Source organism: Motacilla alba, chromosome 14, assembly GCF_015832195.1.
Source record: "Motacilla alba alba isolate MOTALB_02 chromosome 14, Motacilla_alba_V1.0_pri, whole genome shotgun sequence".
Taxonomy (NCBI): Eukaryota; Metazoa; Chordata; class Aves; order Passeriformes; family Motacillidae; genus Motacilla; species Motacilla alba.
Window position 1 is genome coordinate 14,845,836 of NC_052029.1, and position 24,570 is coordinate 14,870,405.

The window sequence follows — 24,570 nt, forward strand, 5'->3', positions numbered from 1 at the left end:
GAGGGATGGCCAAAAGCACCTGGCAATACCCATTTTCTTATTTAGCTGTAATCCTGAAAAATAGCCTTGAGTGTGGACAGAGCAAATCCCCTTCTGGAATCAGAAAAATCACATTTATAGGTACTGGAGTGGTTTTGTCATGGTCTCTGGTTTAAATGGGATTATTTTTTTGTTGTTGCTTGGTTGGTTTTGTGGTTTTTTTAAGGTTTTGGGTGTAAAAGATGGTTCAGGAATTCTGGAATCATTCACATTGGAAAAACCTCCAAGACTATTTAAAATCCTCACCTTGTCCCCAGCCCAGAGCACTGAGTGCCACCTCCGGGAATTCCTGGGACACCTCCAGGGATGGGGACTCCAAAGCTCCCTGGGCATTTCCAATGCCTGAAACCCTCTCCATGAAAAAATTCCTTCTTCACTGGTAAACTCCATCAGAAACCGCTCATGGTCTTCTCTTAGAATTTAGGAATTTAGGAAATTCTAGGAAAAATTTAGGAAAAAATTTAGGAAATTCTAGGAATTTAGGAAAATTTAGGAAAAAAATATCTTCATGGAAAGAGTTGTCAAGCCCAGGGCAGTGGTGGAATTGCCATCCCTGGAATTGTTCCAAAGCCACGTGGATGTGGCACCTGGGGACACGGTGAGCATGGTGGCTCTGGATTGATCATTGGACTTGATGATTTAAGAGATCTTTTCCAACCTTAAAAATTCTGTAATTCTCACACAGACCTTTCAGATCCCACCCTTGGTGCCCCTCCTGTGTCTGTTGGGTGTTGGACAGGGATATCTGCCTTGAGGTTAATCAATTAGCCAACAATTTTTACCCTATTCTGTGTGCAAGCTGTGCTTTAAAAGCACCATTCAGGAAAAAATCAGGGAGGCAGAGATGATATTCCATGAGAGTCACTTCAAATCCATGGGGAAAAGCATCCCCTGGCCTGGATTTATCTCCTGCAAACACTCAGGGTGAAACCCGTGCTCGCGTGAGGCTAAAACTGAATCTGTGCGTGGCAGTGGGGGCCTCATGTGACACAGCAGGAGAAATTTGTTTAATTTGCTTTTTATTTTGAGGCTGGCTTGCTGTCTGCTGGCAAAAGCCCTTTCCAGGTGCCTTTGTGGTGTTGGGTTTAATTTGTTGCTTCCTGAAGAGTGTGTGTGTGGGGAATGGCAGTTTGGGATGGGGAGGAGAGCGGGTGGGGTTGGGGTGATGCCTTGAGAGGCTGCCTGGAGCAGAGGCTGGACAGGAAGGAATTAAAATTAAAGGAATAAAAAGGTTAAAGGAATAAAATAGGTGTTTATTAAAAAGGCCTGAAAGGATGCACCTTGGGCAGCACAAGGGCCTGGCTGTGGCTGCACCCGAGATGGACAATGGGTCAGGAGTTTTCACCCTTGGATCAGCTTTGGTCCATTTCCATGTTGGGGTTCAGTGTCCAGCTCCAGCTCAGGTTCTGCAGTCCCACCCTCCCAGGCTGCTCTCCTCAATCCCCTGCTGTTTGCACTTTTTGGGGCTGGAGCTCAGCGGTGTCCTTGGTTGTGGGGCTGGAAAAGGATTGTTCTGTGTGCCTGAGCTGTGAGGAGAGCTGCTGGCACTGGACACGGAGTGCAGAGCTATGTCCCAGTGCAGCCCAGGAGCTGGGAAATGGAAAGCTCGAACTGAAGGCATCAGGGGAACAGCTGCTCACGGGTTCTGAAGCTGCCAGAAAAGAAGAAAGATTTAACACCCAGCAGACACCTGTTTGGAGCAGCTCAGCTCCTCGGGCACATGGCACGGGGCCTGGCCGGGAGGAACAGATGGGATGAGTGTGGCAGGTTCTGCAGAAACCTGGGAATGGCTGTGGGATGAGCTGCTGTGTCCTCGTGTGGTGCTGAAGAGATGCCTTAGGATTTCAGCTTTTCTATTTTTCATGTATTTGTAGCAAATTTGTAGCTGTGATCACCTGCTCCTGGTGGTGTCACTTGTCCCCGGCCTCTCCTGCCTGGCCGTTCCCATTTCTCAGCCAGGCCCTTCCAGCCCTTCCCATTTCCCTGTGGGACACGTATGCTGTGTGTTCACAAGCTCTGCTTTTCTTCAGGTTGGGCACCAGGAGGAATTTCCCCATGGAAAAGGGTGGTCAGGCTTTGGAGGGGGCTGCCCAGGGAGCTTTGGAGTCCCCATCCCTGGAGGTGTCCCAGGAATTCCTGGAGGTGGCACTCAGTGCTCTGGGCTGGGGACAAGGTGGGGATCAGGCCCAGCCTGGACTCGGTGGTCCTGGAGGTCTTTCCCAACCTCAGTGATTGTGGGATTGTGGGATCTTTCTCCAAAAATGGACCTGGTGGTCCTGGAGGTCTTTCCCAACTTCTGTGATCCTGGCGTTCCATGATTTCCATCAGGAAGGGTGAATTGGCTGGGTGACTGTCAGGGCTAGAGCTCTCCTGTGTCAAGGCTCAGATTGAGGCGTTGCCAAGTTCATGGGAATTGTCTCCAGCGTTTGTTTCAAAGCAGAGAGCTGGGTCCTTGTCCCCCATAATTTGAGCAAACATGGCCTGGGTTAGATGGGAAGTGCCTGGTGTTGGACTTGGTGACCTTGGAGGCTTTTCCAGCTGAAATCATGCTGGGATCCTGCCCCTTTCTTTGGCCAGCCTCTAAATCGGGGGGAACCCCGGGACTGCTGTGCCCTGTGTGGGCTCTGAGCCATCCCTGGGCTCCTTCCCCTCACTGCCTGGGATTTCATGCACGGCTCACTGGCCGTGTCAGGGTTTCCTGGGATGGTCGAGATGTTGAGAATCCTGGAATGGTTTGGGTTGGGAAGGACCTTAAAGTTCATCCAGTTCCAACTCCAACACCTTCCACTGTGCCAGGATGCTCCAAGCCCCATCCAGCCTGGCCTGGGACACTTTCAGGGATGGAGCAGCCACAAATTCTCTGGACAGGAGGATTTCAGGGAATGCTGTTTCCCATCTCCAGGGACATCTGACCCTCCCTGGCCAGTGTGGGCACCTTCTCCTCACCTTGAGCCAAGCTGGGGAGCTCCTGGTTGTTCACAGGAACAGGGCTGAACTTATTTTCCTTCCTTGAAGACAGAGTAATTAAATCCAGTATGTACAGATCCCTCAAATTGACAGCCGCCCACAGAGCTAAAAACAGGAAATCCATTAACTTCATTATTTAAAAAATAAAATAAAAATCCTCCCAACTGATTCCTCTGTCACTTAAAGTTCTGCATGGAAGGAGGGCTAATTTAACGCTGCATTAACTCCCAGTTATCACCCTCCTGTTACCTAAGTAGTTCCTAATGACTACCCTGGAGAGCACTTGGAAGCTTTTAAAAGTTTTTATGCTAAATTTTATTTTTTTTTCTGGGTAGTTTATACTTTAAGTACAAAAGTTCCTGCTGACGTTCTCCCAAATCTTCCAACAACAGCCAGAACTTTTTCTGGTGGCTGCAGGAATGTGAGGTATCCCCAGGCTGAGGTGACTTTGAAGGAGAAATGGGAAATATTTAATAATGGTGGTTGAAGATGGCTTTGCCTGTGGGAAGCTGGGTCAGATCTTGGGCTTGTGGCGTCCTGGGGTTGGGGTGGAGGGCTGTGGGTGCTGCAAGCCTGGAGAGGTTCAATCCCAAAGAGATATTTGGGATTTAAAGTCAGCCCCCAAACCAGGAGTGATCCGGACCCTGGAGCTGGGATAAATCCCTTGTTCTGCAGCACAGCTCAGATATTCCCAACAGGTGCTTTAGGCTGGAGCTGAAACCGAACCACGCTGGCTTTCAGGGAGGTGGGCTCGGGAGCAGGTCTGATTCCAGGGAAAGCCAGTCTGGATTGGGTATCTCCCTCTCCTTGGCTGCTGGGCTGTCTGACACACAATATCCATAGGGAGACAGCTGCACTGGGAGCTGGAAAATCTGGATCTGTTGGAGCAGTGTTTGTCTGTGCCGTGCAGACGTGCTCGGGGTAAATCTGATGTGTGGGTGTTTCTGTACAAAGAGAAACAATTGGCTGTTTTCACCTTTTCCCGTGTTTCAGGAGGGGGAATTAATAAGAATTAATTACACGAGCTCTTTCTAGCACAGCCAGGTAGGAGGATTGATTTTGGCCAGGTGACATTTTTGAGGCAGAAAAAATAGAAAACAAGAAAATTCATTATTCTTGAATCTACTTTTTATCTTCTGAAGGCTTTCAGCCCTTCCCTCCCTCACTGCTTTCTCCCTGATTGTCCAACAGACTGGTTTGGGATGAGGAGGTTGGGGGAAAGGACTGTGCTGACTCCTCTGCAGCCATGGCCGGGCTGTGGTAACTTGGGATGGTGAATTTATTTATGGCAAATAACAAAGATGAAAATTGGACATCACCTGAGGTCCAGCTACGAATACAAACCCTCCACGGCGTGAGGGGCTCGAGCGTTTGGAAGAGGCAAAACACTTGAAAACCCTAAAAGGAATAAGGGAAAGTGTATTTAGGTTTGGAGTATGCTTCTTCCCTTCCCTCCTCCCCTCCGGCACATCCTCCTGCTCCTCCTCCTCCCCTGCCCCAGCGGAGACCTCTGGAAAATCCCAAGCCGTGGATTTTGCCACGCCAAGTTCCGAGCGTGTCCCGAACCCTCGGAGCGCGTGTGGGGCGGGCGCAGCCGCCATTGGAGCTTGATTTTATTCCCTTTTTTTTCCCCCCCCCCCAAAAAAACCCCAGCCCGTGGCTCCCTCTCCGGCTGCGCCAGAGATAACAATGGGGGGCTTTGTGCTGCCCTGCAGCTGCTGAAATTTGACGAGATCCAAGTGAGGAAAACAGGAGCAGGTGGGTCAACAACGTGACCCTTTCGTTCCCAGCAGGATCAGTGAGCCCCGGGAATAAGGATGTGTTGGCTGGGGCTTGGAGGATGGGAATTGTCTCTTGGAGAGAGCCCTGATGGGGTTTGCTGCTGTTTGTGGGATGGGTTTCACCCCCAAAACTCCAGGATTGGGGGATGTTGCTGGAGGTTGTTTCTCCCTTCGTTCCCAGATTGTTCACTGGTTTTGGGATGCTCCATGGCTTGCATGTGGGTGCTCCTGAAGCTCCAACATCTGCCTTCCCATCCCACAGCCCCAAAGTGGGGCTGTGCCAGATGTGGCTGCTCCATCCCTGGCAGTGCCCAGGCCAGGCTGGACAGGGCTTGGAGCAGCCTGGGACAGTGGCAGGTGTCCCTGTCATGGCAGGGGTGGCACTGGATGGGCTTTAAGATCCTTTCCAACCCAAACCATTCCAAGATTGTATCCCAGTTTCTTCTCTGAGTCCCCCCAGGTCCTGGAGATGCCTCCTTCCTGTCTGTGCTTTTTGCTGCCCTCCAAAGTGTCAGGGGTGGGAATTGCTGCACTCGGAGGAGGGTTTGGGATGTGCTTCCCAGGGTGTTTGGTGCACGTGGAGGATGTGGCTGTGTTCACCTCCTGGCACTGCCACTTCAGCAAACACATCTCACTGTAGAATCCGGGAATGGCTCAGGCTGGGAGGGACTTAAATCTTCACCTTCCTCACCTTCCTCACCTTCATCACTGCTTCCATGTGATAGCAGCAAGAGGAGGGCAAAAAGCAGGAGAGAAATCCTGGAATTCATGAGCTGGGAGGGTCAGTGAGGAACCCTGGAGAAATCCTGGAGTTCATGAGCTGGGAGGATCAGTGAGGAACCCTGGAGAAATCCTGGAGTTCATGAGCTGGGAGGTTCAGTGAGGAACCCTGGAGAAATCCTGGAGTTGCTGAGCTGGGAGGGTCAGTGAGGAAGCAGCTGCCCCTCAGGGCTCCCCTGGCAGGTGGGGTGACCTGGCTGATCCCTTCAGGTGTCCCAGTGTGTCTGGTCTCTGTGAACCCCTGAGTGGTGTTCAGAGGTGACAACACTCAAACCTCAGCAGGGACGTGGCTCCAGCCCCAGAGCTGTCTAAGAATCTGAAGGATTTGGAGTCTGAGGATTTTAGGGCAGATGTGAACAACTGTGTGTGAGTCAGCGGGGAGGAACGGGAGGTTCTGCTGATGGATTTGGTAATCTTGGGCCTGGTATCATCTTACAACCCAGCCAGGGTGAGCTGGAGCCCGGCTCCCCCCTCATCCGCTGAGCTGTGGATTCTCTTGTGCTGTTCAACATGTTCATCTCCTCAAATCTTCCTGATCGAGCTGGAATTTTTATAGAAACCACAGCACAGGAGCATCTGGGATAATCCCACCGCCCCCAGCACTTCCAGCGGCCATGGAGCAGCATCCAGCAGCAGTTTGTTTGCACGAGATGAAGCCTGAAAGAGGAGTGGGCTTGGGTGTCTTGGAGGTCTTCTCCAAACTTAACATTTTTCTAGGAGTGACAGATTATGGTCAGGATGAGTCCGTGCTGGATGGAGAAAGAAGAGGTCAGGAGAAATCCAGGGTGAGGATGGATGGATGGATGGATGGATGGATGGATGGATGGATGGATGGATGGATGGATGGATGGATGGAGGCTGGGAAGAAGCACAGTGGGTGATGGATCCCAGAAAGCTGACCCCACATGGGCAGCTCTGGAGAGTCCATCCCTCAGGAAGGGTGTTGTGAGTGAATCAGAGCCTCTCCCAGCTTATCTGCCCTAAACCTGGCTTCAGCAGGACCTTGGGGCAGGAGCAGAGCCCCACATGGCCTCACCAGGGAGCAGCCAGAGCCGGGCAGGATTTAACCCCACACTGGGTGACTTTTGGGGCCCAAACCCCTGTCCCAGCCTGGGAGCAGAGTTTGTCCTAGGCTGCACTGGCAGTTAAACCCAGCTTGGGGCCGGTTTAGCTGCAGAGCAGTCGGGGGTGCCAGGGCTGTGCCCAGCAGCTGACAGCTCTGTTTACTCTGTGCTCCTCCCGGCACAGCTCCATCCTGCTGTGCCAGCTGGTGCCAGGATTCCAGCCCATCCCCTGGGGATAAAAGCACAGGTGCAAGGCTGAACTCGTGGTCTGGGCCATGCCAGGAAGGCTTGGCTCGGCTTGGCTGGTGCTGGGAGCATCCTCCTGCAGCCGTGGGATGTGCAGGAATTATCCTGCAGGATGCCAGCTTCCCTCTGTGCCCCTTGCTGGCAACTGGGGTTCAGAATAAAGCAGGGAAAGCTGCTGGTGTGCCCTGCTGGTGAGGGAACGCTGCTCTCCCAGGGAATGCATGCCCAGGGATGCAGGAGTTTGGATCCCACCCCGGCACCCATCCCCAGCAGGGCAGGGTGGTGATTACCATATGAAAACAGGGATAACAGTGGGATTCTTGTGCTGGCAGGAATGAGGGAGATCTACGACCCTTTTGGTGCCAGGCAGCCCCGGAGCTGGGTTCAGGCACAATTAACCTTTCACTTTTGGGATGAGCCGGTGCTTTCCTGCTGCAGCTGCTTTTGGGACAATATTCCTTACTTCTCCTTCCAGAACCATTAATTTGGGCATCTGGGGGGGCTGTGCTGGGAACCACAGGCTCTGTGGAGGGAGGAGGGGGGGTTTTAAATGGCTTTGATGTGTAATAATCTGAGTTTTTAAAATTCCATTTTGATTTAAGGGGTTTTTGCACATTAAGATTAAAAAAAAAAAAAAAGGAGGTTTCACGACTGTTATTGGAAATATTTTCAGGCAAATTCAGAGTGGTTTTTCATGTGTGACAACATCAAATCAGGGGTTGGAAAAATCTTAGGATGGGGGATCAGGGGGCTCAGGCTGAAGCTGGAAGGGATTGATGGGTTTGGAATGGGTTTCCCTGCTTCTTCGGGCTGGGTGAAGGAAATTGTTATGGATCAAACTGGTGAAGTGCCTGGAGAAACCTTGGGAATGAACTGGAGCCATGGACACTGCCTGGTTTAATGGACAGAGCTGAGAATATCAGTGCCTTAATGGCTCCACCAAGGAATTGTCAGGAATTCTCCTCACCAATGCGACATTTAATGTCTTTTCTTAAAATTATTTCAGAGTACAATTCTAGCACACAGAAATATTTGAGAATCAGAATAATTGGAGGTGGGACAAAGCTGCAGCAGTTTAGTTTTGGCAGGGATGAATCGGCGCTTCCAGACGTGCTGAGGGTTGGACTTCACCTGTCAAAACAGAGCTGTGTGTTCTGCCTCTCCTGGAATAATCATTCCAATATTTGTAGGCTGAATTTGAGGAGAAAATACAAAATACAGATTTGCATGGATTAGGGGGAGTCTGTCTGCTCCAGAGGATCCAGGGAATGGATTCATGGTGGGATCCCAAGGCTCTGCTTTGAGCTCAGTCCAGGGGAGTTTGGTTAAATCCAGGGATGGGTAAAATCCAGCAGCTGGTAAAAGTGGCCTAATGGACAATTTTGGTGCCATTTTGATTTTTTTTTTTGTGATTAAAACTCCGAGCTTCTCATTGCAGTGAATGTTGATGATGACAAGACCTAATGGGATCTTAATTGCTATTTTGTGAAGCTAAAACTGCCCCATTTTGGCATAAATCCAGCCCAGTCCGTGGTGCTGCTGGATCCATCCCTGACTGGAGGAACCAGTGGCACTGCTTGTTTGTCCCGTGCCACTTCCCAGGGCACCTAAATCTCATTTTTTCTGCTTCATAGAAGGTGTTAATTTTTATAAAATCCCCCTTTTATGTAGTTTGTGTTTGGAGAAGAACAACACAACTCCAGAGCTTCAAACCCCCGAATCCCCCCTGTGTGGGATGTCTGTTTTAGGGCAGCTGGTGCCAGATTTCCCCCAAACTAACCTTAAAAAGCATTCCAGGTGTTGGTTTTTTTTTAATCCTTCCATTTAAATTGAATTCCAGGATAATTCCCAGCACTCGCATTGTAATTATTTTCTTCTCTTCTGGTTGGCCCTGCAGGATGGGAATCACAGCTCCTGGAGACAGGATTCCTGGGAATATTCCTGTGTCCCCTGTGGACCCTGTCCCGCCTGCCCCAGGGCTCTCCTCCTTCCCGGATTGTCATCTGGAGCTTCCGCTGGCTGATTTTCAGGATCATGCTGGGAGCGGTGAGTGGGAATTCCCCTTTGGCTTCTCGGAGGTGCCAGCAGCAGGAATGTCCCATCCCAAATGTCCCACCCCAGCCGGGAATTTCCCAATCCAGCGCCTCGGGATCTGTTGGTTTGGGAGTTTTCCCGCTAATGAAGAAAAGCTTCCTGCTCTGGTGCTCAGGATGCTTCAGCTCGCTCCTGGTTCTGTTTTGAGGAGGAAGAGCAGGAGGGAATGGTCTGTGTGGATGTGTTGGTGCTGCCCTTGAGGGGCTCTTCCGAAGGAATTAAAGGGCACTCGGGCGTTGTGGCTTTTCCACAAGGCTGTTGGAATCCAGTGGGTAATTCCCAGCTTTCCCCGGATTTCTTCTCCTTTGTTTTTGCCTTCCTGGGCTGTCACTCTCTGCTCCGTGCTTCCAAACTGAACAATTGCTGCAGAACTGTCCCGGTGCCAGAGGGAATCCCCAAGCAGCTTGTAAGGGAATCCATTGGGACCTGACACATCCCATTAAAATTAAAATCAAGGCGAGGTAGGGGCGTTCTCCCATCAGCTCCATCTGCTTGGACCTTCCAGAACATCCCAAAACTTGAAAGCTGAGGATCATCACTGTGGGAGGAGTGGTTGGGTTTTTTGGAATTTTGCCTTGGAATTTTTTCAGGGAGCTCAGGGTGAAAGTTTAATTTGGGGCATTTTTCACCAACGGGATCTGAACCAAATGTCAGCACAGGCCCTTCGTGCCTGAGGGATGCAGGCTGGATCCCAGGCTCTTGATGTTTCTTTGGGTTCAGGGAATGCCTGGATGGGGCACTCAGGGCTCTGCTCTGGCTGGCAGTGTGGGGATTGCTCACGGGATGATGAGCTTGGAGGTGTTTTCCAGCCTCGGTGATCCCAGGGTTCTGTGGTTCTCAGCTGTGATGTGGATTTTTTGAGTGAATTGACCCCAAGTGTAGCCAAACATCCCCAATTTCCTTAAAATTTGATCTGATCACCGATTTACATCCTGCTTTCCTTCTCAACTGGGGTCTGCCTGGGATTTTTTCCTGCTGATGTGTCTCATAAATTCTGAATTATGGGGCAGGCTGGATATGAAGGAAAACTGTGCTTCCCAAACATCTCTGTTCCCGTTATCTCTGCGCTGCTCTCAGCTTTGCCAGGAGAGCAATAACTCCTGATAGTTTTGGGAAGAGACATGTCCCTGTGTGCCTGGGACACTGATATATCACTGACAGCCACGGGAGGGAAAAACATGGGAAGGTCATTAAATGGAGACCCCCACAAGCGAGTGATTGATGGGATCTTTAATGTTCTGGGGCCCGAAGTCGTGTAGGATTTCTCCTGGGCGGGGGGAACATGCAGCAGGCAGTGGGAAGGAGAAGGATCCTCCTGGAGCCCAGGTGCACCTGCTCCCAGTGCATCTTTGGTTTCCTCCTGAGCTGGCCAGGAGCTCAGCACGTGCAGCGGGAGTTTCCCCAGGGTTGGGATTGGCAGGGGTGGTGTTTTCTGCAGGAAGTTTGGTTTTCCCACGTGGTTCTCCCGGGATTCTTCAGGCTGGTTGGGGTGAGGCTTTCCTTGGGAAATCCTCCAAGCAAGCAGCATTCCCTGAGGGCAGCTGGGCTTTCCTCCCCTTGTGCTGGGTGTTAGGAGAGCGTTTTGGGAATGTTCCTTGGGTGGGCGAGGTGGTGTCTCCTCCCCAGGTTCCCATCCCAGCGCTCTCCTGTTTTCCGTGGTCTCTTCCTGAACCACGGGGCTGATTTCACTCGTCAGCCCCTTTTCCCTCCACTCAGAGTCTCATATTTGGGATCTTTCTCCACGTGGAGCTCTGACAGCCTGGGACTTTGCACTGAGCAGAGCTGGTGTGGTTTGAAGGAGGACGTTGCAGGAAAGGTTGGAACGAGATGATCTTTAAGGTCTTTTCCAACACAAACCGTTTCATGATTAGGGAGTTCTGCTGTTTCCTGGATAAACCTCCTCCCAGAAATCATGTCCAGACCTTGCTGTATTGTGCACAGGAGCTGGCTGGGCTTGTTTAGGGAGAAGTGGGATAATCCCAGCTGTGGTGGGAGGCGAGGAGCTCAGGCAGGAGCTGCTGCCGGGGTTTGATTGGCAGCGAGTGCTGGGCTGAGCTCAAATATTGCTGCCTTTTTAAAAGGCATAATTACGTGATTCAATCTATATGTTTGATGTTCCTAATCATCCATTAGAGCAGGATGTAAAGAGGGATGCTTCCCAGGAACATGCCACAGAATAGGGGCTCTTTGTGTGAGCCAGCAGCTCGTTAGGCAGCGAGTGATGCAAACACACATTTGCAGGGCTGCTCTCCCTCGGAAGAGCTCGGTGGTTTGATGGCTTCATCATTTTGTTTGTGACTCTCTGTCACTCGGATTTCCTGAGGCTTGGAAGATGCAAAGTGTGGGTTTGTGATGCCATCAGGGAGGCAGAGGGGTGTGCTGAGATTTCTGCCGCTCCTCAGGTGAAGGGATGAGAGGACACAGCCTCAACTTGCACTGGAAGGGTCAGATTAAATACCAGAATTGTTTCTTTTTTCTCTGAAGGAATGGTCAGCATTGGAACGAGTTGCCAGGGAGGTGGCGAAGTCACCATGGAAGTGTTTGAGACGTTGGATGTGGCACTTGGGGATGTTTGTTGCACTGGGTGGTCCTGGAGGTCTCTTCCAACCCGGATAATTCTGTGATTCCAACCACACGACACATTCTGTGGTAACCAAGCCACAGGGACTTCCCAAGAGGGGCAGCCCCACTGCCAGCAGGGTCCTTGGCGTGGTGGCACTGAGGTGTTTTGTCACCTGCAGCTGCCTGGGGACTCTGCTGTGCTCTCCAAGCCTTGTCCCTCTCTGCAGTAACACAAACATTTGATCAATATTTGATCCCGCAGGCGGAGCTGCTTTTCCAGCTGCTCCATTCCCTCGGTGGTGGGTGGGTTTGGGGTGGTGTCAGCCCCTTCTCCCAGCCCCTCGCTGCAGGCTGGGGGTCCTGAGGGAGCTCCTGGCAGCCCTTTTCCCAAAGTGCAGAGTTTAATAAGCCCTGATTCCCAAAAAAAGGGATTGGTTGGAGCTGTGCTTCCCTGGACCAGCATCTCCCTGAATCTTGTGAACTCCCAAAGCCCAGTCCCACTGGTGCCAGCTCTGCCTGGAGCTTTTTGGGGAGCTTCTGACTAAATCCCCATCCTGTGCTTCCAAGGTGAGGCTTTCCCTCCCTGGTGGAAGAGTTTCTGCTTCATTTTTGGGTTGTTTTGGGGTTTTTGGGCAGCAGCCTTGCTCGGGAGCTCTCCATCAAATACACCTTGTGGCTGAAACTCCATTCAGCAAACATTAGTCCTGGGTTTTCCCTGCAAGGCCTGAGAGCAGATGACAAATTCATGGAGTCCATACATTCTGGGGAATCCCCTGCTGCAGGTGAGGCCCAGGTGCTGGGGGAGCCCCAATTCCTGCCCAGGGCTGGCCTGGAGCTGATGAATTGCCAACAGTAGCCTGGAGTAGCTCCTTGTGCCCTGAAAGTCCTCGGGGATTGTTGAAGTAAACCATAAAAAAAGAGTTTCTGTTTCTTCATCAGGGCAGGGGCTGAGGGGCGTTGTGGGAGCTCAGAAATGTGAGAATTTGGTTGTCATCAACACCTGCCTGCAACTGCAGCAGCACTGAGCACACCTGGAAGCTGCAGGAGCACGGGAATGGGATCTCAGGGGGGTTTGGGAAGAGCAGCAGGTTCATCCTCCAGCCCTGCCGTGGGTGAGGGGGGCAGTGCTGGGGGGCTTCTCCTGATGCCTCTGCCCTGGGCTGTTCCTGGCTGCAGGAACAACATTCCCTGGCTGACCCCTCGGGTGGGAGCTCAGGTTGCATCCTGGGTGCTTGGCTGGTGTCCATCAGCACTTCCCTGGATCTCTCAGCCCTGCTGGGATGTGTCCGTGATCCAAAGCACTCCTGGGTCACTTGTGCCCACTTGATGATGTTCTGTACGAGGAATGTCACCCTGGAATGGTTTGGCTTGGAAAAGGACCTTAAAACTCATCCAGTTCCATCCCCAGCACCTTCCACTGTCACAGCCTGGCCTTGGAGCCTTCCAGGGATGGGGCAGCCACAGGAAACTGGGAAAACAAGGAATAATTCTCCCTGATGGGGGGGCTTTGAGCAACAGCAGGCTGGAAAAGTGGGAATAAACAGGGAATGAAGGTGGAGCTGTGCCTTGCAGAGGATCCCAGCCATATGGAATGAGTTACCAGGGAAGGTGGCTGGAGCAGCGAGTGTGAGTCTGAGACATCTTGATTGCTTTCTGCAGGAAAGGATTGAAGAGTGGAGTGAAAAACCAGGGAAACGGGATTTAGAGCACATTACCACTTTAATTTAAAAGTGCCCAAAGCAAGGAAATTCAGATTTAAAGCTGCCAATCTCTGCCTGGCTGCTGCAGGTGTTGGGGCTGGGAGGACTCTGGGGTCTGTGTCCAGATGGGTCCTGGGGCCGTGAGGCCAATCCCAAAGTTTGGGTTTGTCCCAGGAGTGAGATCCTTTGATAGGTGTGTTCTGTGATAATTTTATTCTTTTAACAGAAATGGATTTTTCTTCCATAATCTGCCCCGTGTGCAGTGCCCTGGACACCTTCTCTGTGTGATGCCCTGAAAAGTGTTGCAGGGTCTGGGATGGGTCCCTCAGGAAGGGTTTTCTTCCCCCTTTTATCCTCCCAGTTTGGGAGCCCTTCCCAGGAGCTGCTCCCTCTGCTGCTCCTCATGTCATACACGAGCTTCTCAGGAGGAATTTCGGGGGAGTTTAGGGGAATTTAGGGAATTTTTGGGAAACCCGAGAGCATCTTTTCCGCTTGGGATTTGGGACTTGGCCGTGCCTCCCCTTGCTTTGCTTCCTGTAAACAACATTTCTCTCTATTTTTTTTTTTCCCAGTTCCCAATTTCCCTTTCTGTCAGCATGGCCCCCCCTCTTCCCAAATCCAGGCTCAGCCCCCTGAGCTGTTCAGGAGCATCCTCGGAAGTGGCTGCAGAACAGAGGAGTTGGGAACAGTTTTTGGCAGGCAGAGACTTAGGAAATAATTTCAGTCCTTTGCTGCTTCTAATCCACACAAGAGATGTTTTCCCCTTTTGCAGGAGGATAAAAGATCATTTCAAGTGACACTTTTAGGGGAAAAAACAGTGCAGAAAGAATTATAATAATCAAAAATTTTCCCCTGAAATTATCACAGTTTTTTCCCGTGGATTTGTCCATCTTTCTCCGAGATGTGTTTTCACAGAAAAAGGATCAATTCCTTCCAGATTATTTATGCATCACTTGATATTTAATATGTTTTTTAAAAGTTCTGGATTTTCTTGGCTGTTAAAAATTATGTCTTTTAACCCGCTGCAGCAAATCCTTTCGGAACCTTGTGGTTCGTGTGAAGCTCTTGGTGTTCCTTGTTTTGTTTTTTTGCTTGGAGCCTGTTAAAAGTGTCAGGACGTGGGTGGCATTTGAAAGGTTACTGGAAAGGGTGGGGCTGTGATTAGCTAAGAAGGGAGATGAACTTTCTGGCAAAAATAAGGAAGACTTTGAAGCAAACAGAATCTGGATGCCTGCAGAAAAACGGAATCAAATGAAAGTTGGAATCGGGGCGATCCCGAGTCGCGGAAGGGGGGAGCGGCAGAATCCAGCGGATGTAGATGTCAGCTCGGTGACAGGCGTGCCCTGATCCTGGGCATTACGGCCCTGAAATGGAGAATAATTATTCTAATTTGTTTTATTACATTAGCGTGGGTAGGAGGGAAGAAAGGGAGCTTTCTTCGCTGCCTTTCTCATTATTCCTCGGCGAGCACGGCGGGGCCAGCTCCCGGCTCCCGCGCCGGCCCTTCATGGGAATTTTTGGAAAATGATGTCTGCAATGTTCTGACCTTTGCCGTCCCAGCTGCAGCCTCCTCCTCTCTGCAGGGATCCCACACTTGACTCCTTAGCAACCTCCTTTGTGCCTCTGATCTCTCTCCATTCGTCTGTAATAGCCCTTGGCAGCGGGACTTGTTGTTCCTTGGTGGCTGGAAAAGGCAGGAGCCGCCGATGCCAAGGGGTTGGCAGAATCCCTTTCACCCACTGCTCGCAGCGCTGCCCTCAGAGCCCCCCAGATGCTGCTGGTGCCTTCTCAGAGGGGCTTTTTGGGGGATTTGATGGAGGGAAACAGCAGCAAATCGAAGGAAGCAAAGTCAACCCCAGGGAGTTCTCCTGCGAGGCTTTGTGGTTGTGGTGGCTCTGGTTTGGCTCTGGGCAGGTTCACCTGAGCTCGTGCAGGTTCACCTGAGCTCCTGCAGGTTCACCTGAGCTCCTGGGGCCACCTGAGAGCCCCTGTGTGCAGGAGGCAGCAGGCAGGTGGGGTTTGCTCACCTGGATCGTGGCAGGATCCTGGAGCGGTTTGGGGTGGAAAGGTCCCTCGTGGGCAGGGACACCTCCTGCTGTCCCAGGTCACTCCAAGCTCCATCCAGCCTGGCCGTGGACACTCACAGCGTTCTCAGGATGGTGGGGAGGTGCCAAGCTTGGAGCTGAACAGGGCTGGGAAGGGATGGGCAAGGTGCAGAGCCAAGCAGAGCCAGCTGAGGAGCACCAAGCTGTCCTTCCCTGGCTGAGGAATTGTAAACCGTGGGGTGGCTCGGGTTGGAGCAGACCTTCAAGCCCATCCTGCCGTGGGCAGGGTCACCTCCCACCATCCCAGATTGCTCCAAGCCCCCTCCAGGCTGTCCTCAAACCCTCCCAGGGATGGAGCATCCCGTGATTCCTCTCTTCTCATGGAAGGAGCAGCAGGAATCTGAATTCAGTGAGGTTGGTGGGAGCATCAGGTGCAGCTCTGGTTCTCACCTTTGGCTTTCACAGCAGAAGCTGTGCCCGTGTCACCTGTTCCCTGTGGGACATTCCCTGCAGAACAGAAAGCCTGGGATCCAGCTCATCCCTCCTGCACCACGGACCTCGATCCGTCAGCATGGAGGGAGGTGGGGAAACTCTGGGGTCCTGGGGCTCTGAGGGGGTTTTAGACCCCCAGCTGAAGTTGGTCTCCTTGGATTCCTCGGATTTAGGTTCTCCAGGAGCCTCTTCCAGCCCTGCCCCATCATCCTGAAATGGTTTTATTTTTAGGTTTCACCTTGGGAAGCTCCTTCCTCTCCCACACACTGGGGTCTAAATTTGTCTCAGAATACCCTGGTGAGGTTTGGCTTTCACAGAGATGGTGAAACCACTTTTCCTGTGGGTAGCAGAGGTGGGAAGTGCACGGAGCTGGGATTTTCCCTGGAAGCTTCCCTTATTTATAGCAGGAGCAAAATGAAAATCTGGAATTTAGTCGGGAGCTTTGGGTGGGTTTTTGCCCATCTTTTGTGCGGCAAAGACAAAGAAAGGTCTTTAAATTGATTCTAAATTTATAACGTGGGTGCCCCATTCCCCAGCCTTCCCTCTGGAGCTGGGATCAATAGGGAATTTTGCAGACATAGCTTGAGTCACCAAGCTTTTGCTCGGCTTCCCGTGCTATTGGCCTGTCTGTACCATTTTTTTCAGAATTAATTTTGGGCTGAAAAAGTCTCAAAGAAGTGCTTTGTTCCTCCTTGACACTCACTCCAGGGAAAAAAGAAAAAAAGAAAAAAAAAAAAAGGAGAAAAAGGAAAAAAAAAAAGCCGTGGAAAATCTGACATCTGCATTGTAGAGAAAAATCAATAGATAGGGAGGAATATAATTATCCCCCACTCCTGAAGGAATTTTTCAGATATTTTTTGGAACAGTGACTCATATGGGCTTAGGGCTTGAATGACATTTTAATTATTCTGGCTTTTTTTTGCTTTGAATCACCCAAGTCGAGCGGGCTGGAAGGGGCACAGTTGGGCACAGCCATCACGGGAAGATGAAAGGGCAGGATTTGGTGTTGGAGCTGAGCTCTTCCCTCCCTTCAGGTGGGGGCTGGATCTCTGATGGATCCCCCTGGATCCGATTTTCTGGCATCCTGTGAATATGGGAACTCTTCCCCTGCTTTGGGAATGTTTTATTCCATATTCCAGGGCAGGGCTGGTGTGGGGGCAAAGTGATGAAACCCAGGAATTTTATTATCCACCATTAAAGTAAATTTAAAAAAAAATCCTAAATATAATTTTCTTTGCCCTGCGAGAAACACTGCTGGATTTAATTCCCCTTAATTAATTAGGGGAGTTAGTTTGGGGTTTTCCAAGTCCAGCAGGTGCTGCATCTCCATCCTGCCCCGAGCTCCTTGGCCTTGCCCTGGAGGGAGCAAACCTGGCAGGGGAGGAGGAATTGAGCCCATATTTCATTCCGGACCTTAATTCAATCCAGGGGCAACGTTTTCTACTCCTCCTGCTGTAAATTCCTGTGACAAGGACCTCAAGTTCCCCCTTCCCAGGCCAGGAGCTCTCATTATCCCAAGGAGCCGGAGTGCCACCGGTGCCCGACCCCGTGTCCCTGCAGCCACCAGCCAGCAGTGGGAATTTAATAATCCTGGACTCAGAGCGAGGCCACGGAGGTGAAAGGGTCTCTGCTGGTTCACTTGGCCACCTGGTTGCTTGCCTTGAGCTCAGATTTAATTTGTATTCCTGAAAACGTCCCGGTTTCCGGGATGGGCAGAGCTGCCGTGGGGTGCCTGGTGCTCGGGGATCTTCCCAGCCTCAGCAGCTCCAGGATTCTGGGATTCTCCTTCTCCTTTCCTGCCTCTCCCCAGCAGAGCTGAAGCCTCAGCACACAGAGATTTTCTGTGCACGTTTCTTGGTCCAAATCCTTGGGAAAACTGGGAGCCTCAGGTGCCAGTGTGGGTGTGAAGTGGCCTCGGAGACAGCTCAGGGTAAAGCTGACTTGAAACCCCGTAGTGATGAGAGTGGGAGTTTTTTATGCTGCAAAACATCTTTGATATGAAGACTTTCCTGTTCGAAAGCTTTCTAGTAAACAGAAAGGGATGAACTGCCTGAGTGAGTCATTGCAGGGAAAATCAGGATTTTCAGAGCGCTGCTTTTCCCATCCTTGTTTTAATTGGAGGTTTAATTATCCCTGCTGGAATAATAGAGCTTGATAACAGCCCGGGGAAGGGAGGAGGGAAGGTCATCAAGATAACTGTCCTGTTTTAATATTCCAGCATTCCTGCACAGAGCTTCCTCAGTGTGAGCTGGCCCTGCCAGGCTGGAGCTGCAGCACATCCTGGGAGATGCTATCGCCGGATCCTGTAATTTCAGAAAAGCTTGGAGGGCAGGACAGCCGGGGAGGGGAGGATGGAGTGGCTGCTGACAGTGAGGGTGTCTTGTCCCTGCTGCAGAGGGATGGAGAGGATGTGCTGAGTAAATCCCTGGAGACAGAGCTGCTTTGCCATCCCAGAAATCCTGGGTGGTATCGCTTTGCATCCCTTTTCTGCCAGGCAGGAGTTCATAAACTCTGCTCTGCCCTGTGCTCTCAGCTGTCAGACAGACAGACAGACAGATATACAGCCCTGGGAACCGGTTATTTCCAAGGTCTGGACTGTTTTGGAGGGTCTCTAACCGGAATTTTGAATTTCTTTTGAGCTGCAAGCGTGTTAAACTTTATTTAATGCTGCAAGGGAGGATTTGTTTTAGCGTGAGCAGGGAGGTTGGAGCAGAGGAGCCTCTGTGGTCTCTCCCAACCTGTTCCAATTCTGGGAATTTAGGTGGAATTCATAAATGCTGGAATCTCCTCCTCTGAGCTCAGATTTTAGCCCTGGAAGGTCGCTGATCCCTTCCCTGCTGCAAATGTCAGGGAGCCTCAGGATGCTCCCAGAAACTCCCAGGGTTTTTCTCCTGGGGAAGGCAGGACCATCACAATCAGGGCAATGTCAGAGGCAGGCAAATACCCCCTAATTGTATGCAGATGACAGAGCTGCTTCAGCCTTTTGACTAGTGAAGCTTTCCTCAATTTGGGATATTGTGATCCTAATCAGGGACCTCTCCCGGACATCAAAGCCAGCCTTGATTGCTCAGCTTCCTGCTCCAGCCCATCCCTGCCCAGGTGTCTTTCCTGCTCTGGCCGACTGATTCCTTTCTGCTCTTCATCTCTGAGGCAAAGAAATTCAATCCCAGTATTGCTGCCAGCCCTGCAATGGACCCAGTGATTTGGAAATGTCCCCTCTCGTTGTTCTGAAGTCCCAGGGCAGGGGATACCTGCTGGTCCAGCCTCTAACCTGAGGTGGGGCAGAGCTGTCAGCAGTGCAGCCAGCTGTGTTTGGGGCTGGCCGCTTCCTTCCCCTGCCCCTCTTTTGTTTCTCTAATTGTTTTAATTGCATCTCTGTGTCCAGCTCCGTGTCCCCATCCCTGCTCCGTGTCCCCAGCCCCAGCTCTGTGGCTCTGCTCCCTTTTCCGCAGGCAGCAGAGGTGGCTTTGCCCGAGGGAAACTGTTGGGTTTGGATGTTAAAATCGTGAATCTTGCTGGCTTTTGTCTGTCATCCCAGGGACAGAGCCCGGTTTTTCCTATTGCTGCTTCCCAGGGATGCTGGAAGCGATGCCAGGAGCCCCGGGCTGCTCAGACCTGAGCAAAGGCTCAGTTGTGCCTGAGGCTTCTTCCTGGAAGGGGAATTTGGCATATTCCACAAGGATTTATGTCAGATTTTCAGTAACCAGGCAGTGGAATGAGTCAGATCCATTGTGTTCCCTTGGGAACCACAGCTGGGCCCGGGCTGTGGATGTGCCGTGGGTCTCATTCAACCCCTGCAGTTTAACCACAGAAGTTGGCACCTTGAGACACAAAACAAAGTAAAATAAAATAATTGTGACAGTATTTTTGCCCTTTTTTCCCTCAGGGGCTGATTAAAATCCGAGGAGATCGCTGCTGGAGAGAGTTAACTTGCATGGATTATCACTACGAGGTGAGTGATGTGCACACTAAACCTCATCTCTCTTGTCTGCTTTTCTTTTGTAAAATAATTTCCCCCAGCCTTTCCTCTCCTGCCAGGCAGCTCTCCGTGTTTTCCCTCTTCATCCCAGCCTCTGGCACTCAGGCTGTGTCCCTGTGCCAGCTGGGTGATGCTGTTTTTCCCAACCACAGTCCTAAAAGTCCAGTTTCTCTCCTTCCCTCCCCTCCCCATCGTGGATCCAGGAGCAAACCTGAGCCTCCACCGAGAGCTTCCACTGTAAATCTGCTGCTGGGCAGGGGAAGGAGAAAACAGAAAGCAGGTTTTTGTGGTGCTGTTCCTGCTTACAGCCCCAAAAAGTGACCATTTGACAGAATCAGAGCATCCCTGTGCTCTCCAACGTGCAGAGCAGATCCTTGGCAGTTCAGACCTCCGTGGGTTTATCTTTTTGACATCTGTTGCAGTGATTATGTTGCATTTCAATTATAAATTGGGGGGTTTTGCTGGCTCTGGGTTCATCTCCTCTCTGGTTCCAGAGGCAAAATTGGCTCCCCTTCTCTCCTCACCTCTATTTTTGCATTTGAGTTTTATATAAATGGTGGTAGAAAGGAAAATGCTGCATCCAGCGATGATCCCAGGGTGAGAAGCTCGGGGTTGGTGAAGGGAATGGTCCTGAAGGAATGTTCCCTTCCCTGGATTCACCTCACAGCCACTGCAAGTGGCCCAGGGTGTTTTAATGTCTCTGCCCTGGAATCTGTGGCCATCAAACATTTGGGAATACAAGTCTGATGAGGAGGAGCTGGGAAGGGGCTCAGCCTGGAGAAAAGGGGGGATCAGGGGGAATTTCTGGCTCTGCACAGCTCCTGCCAGGAGGGGACAGCTGGGGGGTCAGGCTCTGCTCCAGGGAACAGGGACAGGAGCAGAGGGAACGGCCTCAGGCTGGGCCAGGGAGGTTTAGATTGGATATTTGGGGGAAATTCCTTCCCTGAAAGGGTGGTCAGGCATTGGAAGGGCTGCCCAGGGCAGTGGTGGAGTCCCCATCCCTGGAGGTGACCAAAACCCACGTGGATGTGGCACTTGAGGACGTGGTGACGAACGTGGCTGGTGCTGCTGTTGTTGGTGATCTTAAAGGGCTTTTCCAACTTTAACAATTCCATAACTTTATGAAATAAGATTTTGCAGGTCCAAAAAGCTCTCGTTTGCTTTCTCAGCTTTAAATCTCCTTTTGTGTGTCACTCTCATTTACTTGCTCTGGGGTTTCCCCCTCGGTGTGGGGCTGGGCCTGTGCAAAAGCTGCTGCTCCTTGGCTCTCACACTGCACCAAGGATCCAACTTCATCCCCAGCAAAACCTGGGATGAAAAGCCCCTTCAGTGCTGAGTTCTGATCCTGAGCGTGGGGGTGGCTGCAGTAAATTATCCCCTTTTCCAGGCACCTGGCAGCACTTGGGGAGAATGCAGCTCCGAGCCAGCCCCCGGCCGGCTCCAGCGCTGACCCCAGCCCACAACAATCAGCCCCAATAATCCCAGAGCTCCCAAATCAATCCCAGCATCAGTGCTGGAGCCCAGAGGGATAATTGGGACCATTCCTGTCAGATCCATAAGGCAGGATCCCCAGCCTGTGCAAGTAATTGGGACCAGGGGCAGGGGGCAGATCTCGTTATCAATATCAATTATTTTAATCCCCACAAAAGAGGCTGCTAGAAAAGGCAAATGAAAGAGGCCAAACTTTGTCCACCAGCAATAATGGAACAAAAATACCTAAAGGCTGGGATTCACCTGCTGGTTCCAGCCAGAGGAGGGAGAAAAGGGGGCAGCTGAAAGTACCTCTGGGAGGGAGGGAGGGAGCTGGGAATCTGCTCGTAATTAGGATGATAAAAGTGGGGATTGGAGCAGGCTGGGGATGGATTTGGGCCAGATGGGTTGTGCTGAGATGTATGTTGGCCACCCCAGCTCTCCTGCTCCAGCACGAGCTGCATCCAAGATCTACATGGGCTCCTGTGCCAAGAGAATTAATGGAAACACATGGCCTCCATCCCTGCCTGGGCTATTTATTTGTAGTAGGACCTGCAGCTCTGCCCGTGGAAAAGAACATTTCCACTTTGGTCAGGAATTGTAGATGGGACAGTCCAGTGGTGTTATGGTGAAATGGGTCGTTTTCCCTTCCTCCTTCCCTTCTGGGGAGCAGGGCCTTCATCCCAGCCCTGCCGGGGCTCTGCCCCTCACTGAGGGCTCTCTGTGTCATTTGGAGAGGGGAGTGGCATGCTTGGCTCAGGAGAGGGATTTTCCTACCAGCCTGAGCCTCCTGGGTCCCTCAGGAGGAGATGGGCTCCAGGAATTCTGGATTCTCTCTGTGGGAGAGAATTCAGGCTCTGCTGGAGCTGGAGAAGACTTTGCTCAGCACCAGGCACAGCTTTGGCACCTGGAAACTGCCTGGGCTGAGGCTCAGGGGATTAATGGTGCCTGTGGGTGCCAGGAGCCCCAAACTCTAATCCCAGCTTGGCAAGACACCACCAGCAGGGAATTTCACCTCCTTTTCCCTGGATTTCTGTGCTGTCCAGGCCAGGGGCTCCAAGGTGAGCACGTGGGTTGCCCCTGGAGTGGCTGTGGGATGGGATCCCAATCCAAATGGACACACCTGGCAGGAGAAGTCCTGGAATCTGCCATCCCATGTGTGTTTATGTGTCCCTTTTTGGGGTTGCTGTTGTTTCACTGTGGTTAGAGGGCTCTTTGCCCTGCAAGAAATGCCAGGAAAAAGGAGTTTTCCCTCAGTGGGAGCTGTTCCTGGTGCAGCCGCTGCAGGGAGAAGCTGCTCTGGGTCTCAGGTCTGCTTGGCATCAGGATTATTCAGATTGGTCTGCTTGGCATCAGGATTATTCAGATTTGCCTGCTGTGGACACCCGGCTTGACAGATCCACAAGCCAGGATTGCAGGCTGGAGCTGGAATTCTGCTTCCACTGGAGCCTCTGGCATGGATCCCACAGTGCTGGGACATCCATCCCACCTGCCAGGGGAGGCAGAGGCAGCCTCAGGTCCCTGCCTGTGCGAGGGGGAACGTGGCTGAGCGTGTCCCCCTGTCCCTGCCTGCCCCACAGGGATCATTCCCAGAGCCCAGCAGCTCCATCCCGCTGGCACTCTGTGGAAAATCTGCCTTGGAAGGTTCTGAGCCGCTCCAGGCTGTTTCTGGAGCTCACAGGACATCTCCCAGGTGGGCTGGAGCAGCTTTCCAACCCCTCTTAGGAGGCACCAGGTCTGAGTTGGGATGGGGATGGGGATGGAGCAGCCACTCCCTCACCATTGCCTTGTTCCAGGCTCTGTCTGGGGGCACAGCCTGGCACAGGCACAGCCGAGCAAATCCCTCGGGTGAGAGCCAGGCTGGAAAATCCCACAGCCCTGCAGCTCCCAGCCCTGCCCAGCTCCCTGTGCCCAGATCTCCTGGCACGGAGCAGCTCTGGTGGCACAGGGACATTTCTGATCCCAGCCACTCCAGAAGGAGCCTTTGGATGCCGGTGGAGGTTTTGGCAGAGCAGTTGAGATAACCAAAGGGGTTTTGGGATGGGCAGGTCCTGCCTGGTCTGGTCTCTCCTGTCCCACCAGGGAGGTGCTCGGGGTGGGATGCAATCCACTGATGCATTTTTCCTACTGGCTGCCAAACTGCTGCTGCTGCTTTTTAATTCCAGACAGATATCTTGGAAAATTCAGCCACCAGCTGGTGGGAACAGCTGTGGGAGCAGCTGCTGGGGCAGGAGCCCTGCTGGGCACCGAGTCCACGCCAAGCTGCTGGACACAGCCATGGGGACCTCACTGGCCTGTCCGAGGAAAGGAGGGACGTGGGGGGAATGGAGCCCCAGGAGGGCCTGAGGGGGCTGGGAAGGGGCTCAGCCTGGAGAAAAGGGGGATCAGGGGAGACCCTGTGGCTCTGCACAGCTCCTGCCAGGAGGGGACAGCCGAGGGTGTCAGGCTCTGCTCCAGGGAACAGGGACAGGAGCAGAGGGAATGGCCTCAGGTTGGGCCAGGGAGGTTTAGATTGGATATTTGGGGGAAATTCCTTCCCTAAAAGGGTGGTCAGGCATTGGAAGGGCTGCTCAGGGCAGAGGTGGATTCTCTATCCCTGGAGGTGACCAAAACCCACGTGGATGTGGCACTTGAGGACATGGGCCAGCGGTGACTCTGGTGGTGCTGGGAATGGCTGGACTTGATTTCCTTAAAGGTCTTTTCCAACCTGAATTGATTTTGAGGCAAAAGGATGAAGGGAAAGCAAAACTGAACCCCACACCTGGAGCAACAGTCTTGGTCAGAGCTGGAAGTGAATCCAGGGTTTGCTTCCCTGCAGCAGCTCGGGGTGGGTTGGTCACCACAAAGCAGCCAGGCCTGGAGGATTTCACTGAACTCTGCTGAATCCCTGCCCGTTTTAGCTCCAAAAGTGTCACCGCTGCTTCGCCCTGTCCCCAAAACCCTGCACAGCCACAGAGGCCACTCCTGACGGGGACAAATTGTCCCTAACTGCTGTGGAAGTGCTGTTCCCAAGCAGAGGCTGTCAGCCAGAGCCCCAGCTCCTGGAGAAGCTCTGGATGAAGCACAATGGCTTTTGTGCCTAATTAGGCCTTGCTGACTGATAGCTGTGCTGATAAGGGCGATAAGGAAGCTCAAACTGCTCCTTAACTGCCTCTTCATTCCTTTTCTCCCTCCTCTCCCCTGGATTAGACCTCGTTAAGCTTTTCATCCAGCTTTTTCCGAGCCATTATGAAACGAAAAGTAAATAATATTTAGCAATCTGTTGGGATGAATCAGAAAATGAGCTGCTTTTATGAGCCCGGATGGCTCAGGGTGGGCTTCGTTCCAACAGTTTGCATGGCTGGAAGGGAA

General features: G+C 52.0%; 1 protein-coding gene across 1 annotated transcript in view; it reads left to right on the forward strand.

Annotated features, from left to right (window-relative positions):
* The window catches only part of LMF1 (lipase maturation factor 1), a 142,613-nt gene that overhangs the window by 35,426 nt on the left and 82,617 nt on the right, over positions 1–24,570 (forward strand). The window contains exons 4-5 of the mRNA XM_038151104.1: positions 8,775–8,923; positions 19,657–19,722. Coding sequence (XP_038007032.1) covers positions 8,775–8,923; positions 19,657–19,722 — 215 coding nt within the window. The remainder of the gene's footprint in view (positions 1–8,774; positions 8,924–19,656; positions 19,723–24,570) is intronic.